Below are 13996 nucleotides of genomic sequence, written 5' to 3'. Positions count from 1 at the left end.
GCACTAGGAGGTCACATTTACTTAAATCAAAAGCTATTTCAATAAAAAACATGTAAACTGTAACAGGTCAAGTAACATTTTAACATAGGAGCCCTTCTGTGATTGGAGCTTCACAAATCTTAAATCCATTAAACTTGTGAGTTATTGGACAGTTTCTGCTTGGATTTCTTTGCAGGATGTCAGAATAACCTCCCACAGCTGCTGTTTGGATGAAAACTGCCTCCCACCCTCATAGAAGTTTTGCTTGTTGATGCTCCAAAGGTTCTCAAAAGGGTGAGTTTCTCTCCTCTTATGTGTAAACAAAAGATAAAAATACAGTCAAACAAACCCCTGCAGTCTCAATGTTAAGCTCATGTATGACGATGGACATAGTTGGCCTGAAATCATTTTTGAGTGACAGTGCAGGATTTTAGCTGCAGTTGTGGTGAATACGTCTGGGCTCATTCTACACATTAGGACATGGCTGGGGCAAGTAGGGGGAGGAAAATACTTAATTTTTTAAAGTTTTGAACTCTGTCTTGTCCCTTTAAACAAGTGTTTCATCTTAAATTCGGCCACTAAACAGGGATGTGTAAGCAAGGCCGAGGAAGGGGCCTGCGTAAAAGTGAGACAAAACAATGGTTTTGGAAAAACCCGCCAGGACAAAGGGCTCATAATCAGAACTGTCCCGTCTCTGTGTGGTCACACTCGCAATACAACTATTACAATAATCTGTGAGACAATATGACCGCATACCGCAAATTTCGGACAATTAAGTGCACCTTACAATAAGCCGCGCCAGCTAAATTTGCGGCCTTGTACACATACAGGCCGCGCTCAAATATACGCCGCAGGTTTTCATAGTGCCGTGCATCCGCTCAGAGCGGCCCATGGTGTGGATGAGGAGGGAGAGACACCTCATCCTGGAGAAAGGGCAGTTGTGGGCAGAGGGACAACAGTGATAAACACATAAAAAAGGCACGCAGAAATGGCCAGTGTGGTCGAACCTCAATGTGGAAGTGTAGGGATGTAACGTGTAACCTGTGGCCACATCTCCAGCATAGCCCGCATATTTCTCTGCGTCTTTTCCATGATGAGGGTGTTTATGATGTGCAAAATTACCACTCAAAATCAAAACTACCGGTAGTGTCTTCTTCAGCTCATCATCTTTCGCCAAGCCCGTCTCACTTTTGCGTTTACTGCTAGAGAGTGCCTCTAGTGTCTGTTGGCCGCACCGTCATGTTGGCCGCAGGGTTCAAAGCGTGGGGAAAAAGTAGCGGCTTATGGGCTGGAAATTACAGTAGTAACATCTCCAGATTCACTGCCTTTTGCTGTTGTAACTCTTTAACCAGTCCCTTCAGGATTTGGCCCCCAGCTGTGCTATCAGCTGGTGCAAAGTCCCACATCATATTAACCCAGTTAGTCCCAACACCGACCATTTCTCCTGCTAATGCTAATGTAGCCCACAGCCCATATGCGCCTGAGTGACACAGTGATTAACCCGGGAAATAAAGCACAGATAAGCAGAGCAGGCCCACGATGGAATGGACGTTTACGGATGAGCTGTTCGCCGCGGAATCAGGCCACCGAGGCCGAGATACGGTTCATGTATGTGTGATTAAAAATGGTCCATTATAAACTGCGACTGGGAATAAGTTTGTGTGTCTTTTTTTTATCTGTGGCTCTAATTTTTTTAAAATGTCACATCTATAATCCTGTGTTTGATGCTTCTTAAGTGAAAAATGTGTAAAGTGTTGATCTATGACAGCAGAGGGCGCTGCATTAGGGACATAGGGCTGATTTGTTCAGGACATTCATGTTTACTAGGTTCTTCAGAGGGACCTCGTTTGAAAGACAAAAATCAGCATATTCCAAATCAGTGGCTCAACGGTGCATGTTGCAGAATATTTATGATATTTACCACCCAAACTAACAGGTAGAGCTTTGTGAAATTTCTGCGCTGCGATTTAATGCATAGAAAAAAGTATCTCACTGCTTATATGCGTCTGTTGTAACACGGATCAACCATCCATCAACGTTTACGGATGGGCCGTTAGCCGCGGGATAAGCTATGGGCCACCACATAGGTTAAAAATTGTGCATCATAAACCGCGTTGGGACTCGCTGACACCTTTTCTTCCTGCTGATTCGGTGGTTACGGTTTGGCACTCGCTCATTGGCAGGAACTAGGGCACAGCGGGGGCTCGCGTAACAGGGACACCTGCACTGCATCATGTGGGGGGGGGGACCTTAGTTAAGACTGTGAGGGAATTGTTCAGATAAAGATTTGAACCCATTTCAGTCAACAAGAGGAATGATGGAAAACTGGGATATTTAAAAGCAAATGTCACACAACGGGAAACTTTTCAGCAAAAACCTGGGTAAAATCGGCAACTGCAGCAGCCAAAGTATCAAAACAGCAACAAACGTGCCGGAAAAGCAAAAAAAAAAAAAAAAAAAACGTGACGATGCACAAGGACAAGGAGACAAAGACTTGAATGTAATAATCCTGATCTATTTTGGTTGGCTGAAGGTGATATGTTGAGTTGGTTATTTAGGAATAAAAAAAATTGCTGGGTGAGATGTGTGGAGAAAGCATGGACATTGAGATTGAAAGCTTTGTATCCAGATTCTTGATTTTTCTGTGCCAAATTTGGCCCGCTGAAACAATTCTGTTGGCCTGCCAGAGAGTGACCTACTTTTGCGCTGCATGTGGTTAATAGTAACTCTCTTCCATTCATTCTCAATGGTAAATGTTGTTGCAGTACACTTTTTGACCACCAGTGCCAAATTGGGGGCGCTGTTTCACTCCTTTCGCAAAGTTAAGGAAACACTGTTGTGGTGTCTCGGTATTATCAATCACAGAGCGTTGTAGCAGCAACTTTCACAGTTTTCCAACTTTTATTGCAAAGGCAGTTGACATCAACAACAGTACATGTTAAAAAAATATTTATAAAAGAAGTGATGCTCAACTGACACTTTCAAAATAATCTAATGTGGCATTTTCTTTGAGTTAACGAATGAATGAGGTAAAGTCACTGTAAGTGCTGCAGATACAGGTGTTTTTTCTTTTTACATTTTGCACCATATTGCTCCAATTGTTGATTTTGTTCTACTAAAACTAGGCTTTTGCCATAGTTACCATTTGTTTTAATATAGCTTGTTATTTGCATGGATAGAATTAAAAGCAAATGTTGGCTATCGAAATAATAAAAAGCAAGTAAAATAAAGTAACTCTTATTATTTGCAGTTATATGTGTTTCATGCTTCACATCGCCGTGTTTGGCCCGCGACTCACAGGCACTTTTTCATTTTGGCCCTCAGAGACAAAAAGGTTGGGCACCCCTGGGCTAGATGCAAGTTTGCCATTTAATACTCACTACTGCCACATCAGGTCATACGTGTAACTGCACCTTCTATATTAAGCTCGTGCATGACGGCAATTCGGACCCGAAGTAACACCGTTTTGAGTGACAGAGGAGGATTTTAGAGGCAGTTGTGGTGAACAGGTCTGAGCTCATTCTACACATTAGGACATGGAGGAACATGTAGGGGGAGGAAAATACATAATTTTAACATTTTTAAACTCTGTATAGTCCCTTTAAGACAGTCATCTTCTAAATTCTGTTTATCGCGTCTTATAAGACCATGTGGGCTGGGCACATACGACCATGACACTCATTCATTCATTCACAGGCTGAAAGTTCAATTGGTTTTCAATGAAAATAACCAATAAAATATATGTTTCTTCTTTGTGAACTGTAGAAGTTTCGAGAAATTATCAGAAATTTCTACCTTAATTTTGGGTTATGAATAATCGTAAAATAGTAATAGTAATCGTGACTCAAAAAATCTTAATCGTGACATCCCTAGGAGACTCGGGGGATTATCGGTTGTTTTCACCGATAATTGTTGTTATCGGTGAAACCAACAATTTTTCATACAGGGGTCAATGGTGAGCTTTAACATCAGAGTAAAATAGACTAAACTCACCCTTAGCAACGCTTGTTTAACCTCTTAACCCCCACCTACACAAGCAAATTGTCTCCAGTTCTCATTCAGGTATCCAGGCATTACCCAAATCTAAAAGCTTCCTGAATAAAGTGACGTACATGATGAAAAATGTGACAGAAAATCGCCGAAAAAAGTGAGTTATAAAAGTTACAAAAACGCTCCAAAAAACATGAACAAAAAGTGATGAAAAAGTAACAAAATGTGCAACAACCTCACAACTTTTGTAGCTCCTACAGACTCTTCACTTTCCAGACTTGATTTTGGTGTTTTTTTCAGAGAGATTAATTCATACGTCATCAGATTTTTTTCCATCATTTTTTGGGGGGTTTTCAACTCATTTTTGTAACTTTTTTGTACATTTTTGGTCAAATTGTTTGTAAATATTTTGTCACTTTTTGTCACATTTGTCCTTTTTTTTGTCAAATTTTTGTCAATTTCTTGTCAATTTTTAATACATTTTTTGCCACTTTTTTTCATCATGTTTTTGTCCATTTTTTGTCCATTTTTGTAAAATTGTTTGTCCTTTTTTTTGTCAATTTATTGCCACTTTTTCATAATTTTTTCATCATTTTATCATCATTTTTTTGTCATTTTTTGTAAAACATTTCATCATTTTTTTGTCCTTTTTTTGTCCTCTTTTTGTCCTTTTTTTGTCAATTTTTTGTGACATTTTTGTCACATTTTTTCGTAATTTTTTTGTCAATTTTTGTGACATTTTTGCCACTTTTTCGTCATTGTTTTCATCTCAGTTCTGTCGCTATTTTCTCACTTTTTTTCCAGAAGCTTTTGGATTGGGGTAAAGCCAAACTGGAGAAAATGTGCTCGGTTCAGGTGGGAGTAAAGAGGTTAACCAGATTTTTTTACCTTTGAACACAAAACAAACTAGGAGACGTGTAATCACATCTAAATAGCTTATTCACAAACTTAACAAGATCCAAAATTCCACTGATTTTTTTATTTTTTATCTTCATAAACAAAATAAAACCATACATTTAAACTTTTTATATGCTAATCCGCAGGAACATTTGAGGCTCCTTCCGCATCTTCTGACAGACAGTTTTCTCTTTGGGTTTCAGTTCAAGTCCTTATGTAGGAGGTTTGATAATGCACCGTACAGTCACCCACACGCTCTGCAGTCGACAGTTCACCTCTAATCTCAGTCCAAACGTGTGCTGGAGGTTCCAGGCGGCTAATCAGGTGCCTGTGCCTGTGAACATTTCTCTGGTTTCCTGCCATAACCTTGTTTAAATATGCAGCCATGGAAACCTGTCCCCCCCCTCCACAGACCTCTGCTGGGTTCATTTCCCTGCTCAAAAACCTCTTCTCTGTTGTTTAGCTCTGTTTGAGGGTTGACTTTTTCTGGTTTGTCTCAAATGTCTATTTATCTTTACGTCGTATGGTGTAACGATACGCATTGGACGGAGTTAAGTCGGGTTTTTAAAACGACTCCCTCGGCCTCAGGGGAACAGGAGAAAATCGCAATGAAAGTTGGTTAGTCTGTGAATATGGACATGTGGTATTTCAGTTTGAAGCACAAAACCTGCAACTGCATTTTTGATCAATGCGCAAAATGCCGTGGCAAGCAACGGTATGCTAAAGCTAACGGCAGCATGGTAATGCTAGCGGCAACTAATGGGGCAAAAACTATGACTGAAACTCCTAAAGTAATCATAACATTTTAGACATTTGGAAAAATCTGCAAAAATATTGGTGTAAAATATCGGCCGGACATATCGGCACCAGCCTTAGAAAAACCCATATCGGTCAACCTCTATTATGGACTTAAAAGCAGTACTAAGTAACGTGTTTACCTTAATAAATCCTTTTCGTAGTCCCTGTGGGGGTAATACAAGTGTTTATGGGATGATTGGAGGGTCTTTCATCTCCCCCTGGTGTCTCTGGCCAGAAAACCATGTTTGCAACTTGACTGCCACCGGTCCGGAGAAAGCAATACACACTAGTGGAATCACGAAGAAGAAGCTAACATGCTAACGGGCAAAGCTAACTGCGGGCTAACATCACTTTAAACAGTATTTACAGCAAAGTTTGAGTGGAAAAAAATATTTCCATTGTATAATTGGATGCACACTAACCCTCTCTCCCTTCGCCTTTCCTGTCAGCGTAGTATTTACTCTCCAAGACAATTAAGAAGTTAAAAAATCGTAACTTGCTACTACACCTGCAGTTGCGCTTATGGCCTCTAGGGGGAAGAGTTACTTAGTACTGCTTTAAAAATGTATAGGAACCAAAAAACGCATCAAGTGCTGACATCATAAACAACAAACTGAAATGTACCCAGCCCGAGTAATAACATGGTTCAAATCTTAACAATGTCACAGGCAAAAGTGATCAAATAATAATAAAGGCATCTTACACTTGCTCCACCTCCATCTGGTCTCCGCGGTAACACGACCTGAGCATGGTCTGCCTGCTGGGGTCCCACAGATGCTCCTTCAGGAAGTTGGCGGCCTGCACCGCTCTCTCCAGCAGGGCCTCGTCTTCCAGGGCCGATCCGACCCGCGCATAGGCCGAAAGCATCAGACCTGGAGAGAACAGAGGTTCACTACTACAAAACACTGACATGTAGCTCTGACTTCTACTGTCGCTGATGTCCGAGAGCAGCTCCTTCTCCAGAGCAGCATTTTCCATCGCCAACAAAACAGGGGTGTGAAAACATATCGATGTGTATTTTCCATGTATAAGTATAATACGATACTGATATTTGGTGCCGTTTAAGGTTGTCAAGGAATTTCCCTGCGGTTTGGTCAGTTGCTTATAATAATGCATGGCACTGGGGGGGGGATTAAAAGTTAAACTTAAAAGGAGGGAGCACTGAGGGAGCACTGAAAATGCTTCCGCTATTTCAGGCTGATAAACAAAAACCAGCGTGGTTCAAAATGTTACACCTACCCCAGCGTGGTCACATGGGTCATAGCCACATTTAGAAAAAACAAAACTCTTTGGAGTCAGACTTTGTAGCCGTTCTAGGGAGGTCTGAAGTCACATTGGAATCCTGTCTACTGAGTGTCTTTTGGAGTCGCCCCTGGCCACAAGGGGGTGGTATTACAGCAATGTAATACCACCCCAGCACGTTCATCGCCCATTGGTCCAATCTGAAGTTTTAATCAGTCAATTTCGTTTAGCCCAATATCATCACAAGAGCCTCACAGGACTGCACATACATCAAAACAATGAAACCAAACAATTATTGAACTTTAGCGTTTTAATTATGTCTCTACCACAAAAGATAAAGTCCAAAAGTGCTGTAGTGTACAAGCCAACTGCTCTTATCGCACAGATTAACTTTTACAACACACGCTCTCTCTTAATCCACGTTGTAAAGTAGCGGATTAAAGTTAATTTATTATTATCCCAAGCGGTAGTTGATTCTATGCATTTTCCTGTGATTTCCTGCTAGACTACAATCTCTGAGCACTGGGCGGTGATCGCGGTTGCCTCAGATTTAGCACAGTTTGACTGGTCATAGCGAGGTATGCCATAAGCGCAGCAGCCCTTGTAGCTGTTTAGAAAGTTTATAGAAAGTGTTAAAAGAGGTGTAAAATCACATTTATTAATTAATGTTCAAACACTGATCTGTTGTACGTTATGTAAAGCATCGATTATCGTAGAGGCATATTGTGAGGTTATCGTTATTGTGAGCAGAGTATCGTTTGTCGTATTGAATCGTGACGTTCACACCCCTGCAACAAAGTGGAAGATCATGATTGAGATGAGATCATTACCACCTTGTGACATCAGCAGTTGAGGGTTGAGTGTTTTAATTAATCGATTAATCGACAACTAATCGATAATTGAAATAGTTGTAATCGAGTAATCGTTTTCTGGCAAACACAGACTCAAATAGAGCATTATTTTTGATGGAAGCCTACTTTGTTTTCAAAGTTAGGGTATGTAGTTTTTTCTACATTGAAAATTTCCTAAATATCTGTCAGATATCAGAATCAATCAGAAAGCAGAATTAGCACTATGATCCAAAAACACTCACTTTTTATTAAAAAGTGAGTGTTTTTGGATCATAGTATTATTCCAGAAAATGGAATTTTTAAAATGTTTAAAAAGTTTTTAAACATTTTAAAAATTAAATTTTCACCCAGCATTCACAGCCAACAAGCGATTAATCGTAAAAATAAGCGGTAGATTCATCGATTGCCAAAATAATCGTTTGTTGCTACTATAGGCCAGTGTAACGTCTCATTTGAAAGCTAAGACCTACATACCTCATCTCAATGGATCTTTTTCCAAACGTCATCACATTTATGCCACATTTTCATTGCTTCATTGCTCATTTGTTGCCTTTTCCATTGCTTTTTCGTCACCTTTTGGTCGCTCTTTTGTTGCATCTTCATCCTTGTTTTTGTTGCTATTTCTTTTCAAGAAGCTTTTCGATTTGGATAAAGCCAAACTAGAAAAAATAAGTTGGGTTCAAGTGGGGGTTAAGAGGTTAAGCTCTTGAGAAGGAGCCACAACTTCCAGGTTGTTTTCAGGACGGCTCCATAAGCGGAACATGGCTGTTGCTCTCGAAAGTCACTCCGACATAAATAAGAGACGGCCTCCTCTTTCTTGTAAGGGTCCCCCAATCCCAGCCTCCTCGACTTTGAACTTTCCCTTGTCCTAGTTGGGCCCTCCTTCCCTACTCCCTTGTCCCCTCCGATCCGCTTTCAAGTGGCAATCAAAGGCTGGAGAGCGCACGGGCGGCTCTTCAAAGTGCCACTGCGGAGGACAGGTGATTAATAGAAGGGGTTCCTCATTAGAGGGATGAAGGTAGAATTGGGAACTTCTCAATTTGGCGCAGCCTCGCCTTACCCTTTGTAGATAGTCCCACGAGGCTTTTCCATTGTTGTTAGCTACATCTAAGACAACAAGATGGGCAAACAGTGTTGTAAAAATAGGCTTCAAAGTCCTGTTCTGAAACGACAGAGGAAAAGGCATTTCACTGAAGTGGAATGGATGCAATAGTGCAGCACAATGTGGCCAAATGCTTTACTGATCTCTACCCCTGACAAAAAGGGTTGTCAGATCCTTTTTTTCCACTCCAATCTGAACCAATGTGCACCTGGGCGAACAATGCAAAGCAACATAGAAAACAAAATCAGAATGTTCTACAGCTGAATAAAAAAAAAGCAATGTAAACTGTGGAACTGTGCCGATGGTACATTCTTTACAAATTATTTTCCCACTCTGAGAATGTAATCCCCCCAGAGGACATGGGCGCTCCCTTTGCATACTCTGAAGATAAAACAGTGTGGCACAGTACAGAGGACGACTACAGCACACGATGAGCTCCATCCAACAGTCCTTATGTAAGAGCAGAGCCACAGGAGAGCAGGGCTGAGTGATGCTGGGCCAGGAACTACCCACAACACAAGCTTTAAAGCCTGTTTTATGGAAATAACTTCAAATATATTAGGTCACTGCCACAACAAGAAAACTCTATCAACACATACTGAATGATTCAAAGCCTGAGAGAAGTCCACAACATCCAAAAGTTATCAGAAAGTTGACGCAGAACTCTGCAGCGACCCGGCAGTGATTCCGAATGGTCCTCTGACTTACCGTTCCAGGAGGCCAGCATCTTCGTGTCCAGGTGTGGGCGCGGCCGGCTCTTCCTCACCTCCGCCATCTTGGCCCGAGCCGTGGCCAGCAGCTCGCTGAGCCTTTTGACGCTGACGCCAAAGTGTGCGGCGGTGAGCTCCGGCGAGTAGCGCACGATCAGCACATTCTGTCCGCGCAGCTCCCCGTGGGGGTCCTGCGGAGACGCAAACCAGCAGGAGACATGAGGACGGCGGGGGGGGACAGGGGACGGGCGTCCTGCTGACTACAACAGCTGTCATATTAGCCACTTAATGAGAGCGCTTCACACGGCTTTAAACACTGAAGCGGGTTGTTTAGCACATCACACTGTTAATGAAGCGGGCGGGATTTCACTGGAGGGACTGAAACGCTGTCAGTTTAAAGGGAACTATTAGAGCTGCATGATGAATCTTATTCTTATTGAATGTATACTTTATTACACAACTCTCATTAACTGCTACCCACGTGTAAACACTAGGGGAGACCCTGCAGCCTGAAACTAGACCTGACCAACTCCAGCGACACCAGTACAGAACAGTTAGCTGCATCCAGGTAAAGGACAGTTTGTTTGTTTTTTAGTCAGGCAGAGTATTTTCTAGTGATTAAAGATCCGTAGGTCATCCCAGTTAACAGCAGTCTGGTCTGAAAGGTCTCAAAGCACCTTTGGCTAATTGGGGCTAACTGTTTGGCCCATGGCAGCCTAGTGGGCATAGCCATCATCCCCCTGCTGGCCGCGAGTTGCGCCGCTTCTCTGCAGCTTCCAAATGACATCCAGATCGGTGGCCGTCATGTAGACTGGGACAAGACTGGTTTGACAGATTTTACTGGTTAAAACGGAGTTGAATCTTTAGTCTAGTCGGATTAGACTTCACATCTAAACGTACTGAGTGAGAGGCTTTTGAGACCAAACCTGGACATGTAAGGGCACTGTGAGGGCTTTGGGGAAAGCATCAGGCTGTAGTGTAGATGCGTTTATGGGCCGATGAATAGGTTTAAGGTTCAGTTCATTGATCACTGTAGTAAAAAGGAACTGTGTTGTTATTAGTGAGAGAAGTATTTGTTTGGTTTTAGTTAGTGTCGTTTACATGAAGCTGTGCAGTTTGTTTTACTAGGCCTTTTAACCTCTTAACCCCCGCCTGAATTGAGCACATTTTCTTGGCTTTACCAAACCCTAAAGGCTTCTTGAAAAAAAAAAAAAAAAAGCCACAAAAAATGTGACAAAAATGAGATGAAAACAAGGATGAAACCGCAACAAAAAAGTGACAAAAACATGACAAAAGAGCGACAAAAATGTGACAAAAAAAGAACATAAAACGTCATAAGTGACAACAACACAGTACATTAGGTCGTAGCTTTCAAATGGGCCGTTACACTGGCCTGTAGGCTGTAAGCTTTGAGATTTGGGAAAAGCTAAACTGGAGAAAATGCACTCGGTTTAGGTGGGGGTTAAGAGGTTAAGCTTTAATACTCATTATAACACAATATTTCATCATGTTGTGAAACATTATTCCAGCTCCTGGGCCACCGGATAACTTAAGGAGGCCCTGTCTGAAGGAATAGGATGGATAGAGAGTTATCAAAGGATCAATTATTTGGATATATTTTGGTTTGAGAAAAGCTATGTGAAACTTAACAGTGTAAAATGCAGTCTGGTGCCGTATCACCACGCACTAACAGAAGATTTTGTGGAAAATGAGACAAACTGCAGCCTTCATTCAAAAACAAAGGTGTAAAACTCTTGATTACTACTTGCTACAGCTATCATAAGTAATCATTTGAAAAACATCAAAACGTCATATTGAGGTTTTGAAAAATATCCTGTAATAGAAACTCCTGCTGAATTGTCCACATCTCGGTTCTACATTGACCACAAAACCTCAGAAATATCCAAGAAACACCCGTTTTATATTCTGCTGACCTACCTGTTCAGGGGCCACGTTCCCCTGCTCTTTGACCCCATAGTGGTGCATGAAGATGTCCGCCAGTGACGCGGATCCGGTGGCGCCCTCCACCATGTCGGGCAGCAGCTCCCGCACCTCGGAGGCGGTCCACACGCAGAAGGCACCCTCGCGCTTCTCTGGGCCCCCTGAGGCCGGGACGGAGTCGGCGTCCTCTGCACTGTAGAAGCCTCCGGACTGAGGAAGACACAACGTTACAACACTACTGTGAGAGAGGGCTACGCTCTTAAAGCTTGATTCTGGCATGAGCTGGAGCAAACATGTAACAACTCCTTTGCATCACACTGCATCCGATTCATTAACTATGAACTCAATGTGGACGCCCTCTATTCTTCTTGTGTATGTCGTTCCCACCCACAGTTTCTCCCTGAGAAATAATAAAGAAAACCTGAAAATTTATGCAGTGTATCTCCTCCAGTCTGCAAAAAACTAAACCACAACCTCGACTTAAACCAGAATTTAAAGACAAAAAAGACAGAGCAAACATTTGTATTGTTCGTTGTGTCCAAACTCATTCCCAACTTTAACGGAAACTAATCAAAGCTGGAACAGAAACTATAATTGCATCACCTAAAAAAATTAAATAAAATAGCAACTGCTGGAAGTGTTTGTATTTTAGTTTACGAAATGCTGTTGAAAATAACAGTAATTCATGTTTATAGACATAATTGCCTATGTTACATCTCGTTTGCAAGAAAAGATAAGACTCTAAATTATCAGTATCGGTATCAGAAGCAAAAAAGTTGGATCAGTGCATAAGAAACTTTCACTATTTTAACTTGGATTAGTAAATGTGTCTACTTCCAACATAAATGAAACATACCCCACATAAATAATTCTCAGTATGTTGCAGCATATGTAGAAAAAAGCAGAAAGATCAAACTTCTCCTCTCAGTTTGACTGTCCGAGCGCCTGCTCCTCCTCTCTCAGGACAGGCACTAACGCTATGGGAAGACTCGAAATGCTGAGGTCAAATTTCAAGGAAAACATTGTTGACATGTTTTAAAATGCGGCGTTGCTCCGGATCGACTTAAAGCCTGAATCTACTAAAATGCTGGATGAACATTTTCACATCCATCCATCCATCAATCCATCCATCCATCCATCCATCCATCCATCCATCCATCCATCCATCCATCCATCCATCCATCCATCCATCCATCCATCTTCTTCTGCTTTAACCGGGGCCGGGTCGTGGAGCCAGCAATATGAGCAGAGAGGCCCAAACTTCCCGATCCATGCAGACCTCCTCCAGCTGTTCTGTGGGGACCTCATTTAGATTCATTATACAGCTGATTTAGATTCATTGGACAACTTTCCTCCACATAAAGGACTAAGGGTCCAAACTAACCACGTTACAGATCTGAAAAAGAAACTACTACTACATTACCTGCAAATGCAAAAGTAACTCATTCAGCGCGTTACCCCCAACACTGGTCAAGACCCGCCAGTTGAGAACCACTAGTCTAGAGACGCACCGGTCCAGCTTTTTTACTTCCAGTACCAACGCATGGGGTTTGAATATCTAGTGATACCATGAAACTGCCTTAAGAGTAGCTTTCAGTGAGTGAGTGAAAAACTCAGTGGTCTCTCTCTTGCAAACGAGATGTGACATATCAAGACGTTTTCCATTATTAAGGCGAGACACTACAGGTGAATAGGGAAAAAAAATAAATGTAGAGATATCAATTTGAAACTTTTGCTGAACATTACAGATATAAATATGAGAAAAAAATGTATTACATTTTTTCTGTCATTTTATGTTTTCACATAAAAATAAGGCATTTTGAGCATTAAAATGGCCAAAATTGCCTATATTTTGGGCAACGAAATCAAAATAATGAATTGAGCCAGATTAAAATGTATGGTTTTATTTTCTTGACATATTTGTAACTAAGATTTTTTCAGAGGGGATTTTGGATATTTTGTTTAGTTAGTAAACTAATCATCTGTGAAAAAATCTGTAAAAACTCAAATTCCGCCTGTTTTTTTGGTTTCAAAGCTGAATAAATCAGGCTAGGCATTAGATATTAAAAAATCCCTCTGAAAAAACCTTCAAAATATTATTAAGTCCAAGACTGTAAAGTTTGGAGTCTGTGGGAGCTTCTATAAGGGCTCAGGCTCTGCCCGAGTGCGGCTTCTCTCATTCAGAGAAAACCAGCCCTGAAGTTTTGTAGCGAGTGCGCATGCTCGGCCCGTTCTCCGACTTTTCCGCACCAGCGTCTCGTAGGAGGAAAAACACCATATTTGGGTGAAATCGTCATCACGGGGCCCCTTAGCAGGACACGTGGATGTCAAATCTGTCAATATTTATGAATGAAAACCAGCGGGAAAGACAGACTTTTTACGCAGCGCAGCAGCTACTTCCGGGTTGCCCCCACCTCGCAGACAAAACATCATAAAATAAACATCATGGGGGGTGAGTTTTGTCATTTTTATATCTGACATGAAAA

General features: G+C 41.6%; 1 protein-coding gene across 1 annotated transcript in view; it reads right to left on the bottom strand.

Annotated features, from left to right (window-relative positions):
- Positions 1-13996, bottom strand: part of spata20 (spermatogenesis associated 20) — a 98595-nt gene that overhangs the window by 73107 nt on the left and 11492 nt on the right. The window contains exons 10-12 of the mRNA XM_079577954.1: positions 11508-11720; positions 9568-9760; positions 6368-6536 (exon numbers count right to left, since the gene is read on the bottom strand). Coding sequence (XP_079434080.1) covers positions 6368-6536; positions 9568-9760; positions 11508-11720 — 575 coding nt within the window. The remainder of the gene's footprint in view (positions 1-6367; positions 6537-9567; positions 9761-11507; positions 11721-13996) is intronic.

The sequence above is a fragment of the Gobius niger genome, assembly GCF_951799975.1.
Source record: "Gobius niger genome assembly, chromosome: 19".
In the NCBI taxonomy this organism is placed as follows: domain Eukaryota; kingdom Metazoa; phylum Chordata; class Actinopteri; order Gobiiformes; family Gobiidae; genus Gobius; species Gobius niger.
Note: the sequence above shows the minus strand (reverse complement) of the source record. Positions and strands in the feature narration are given on the sequence as shown.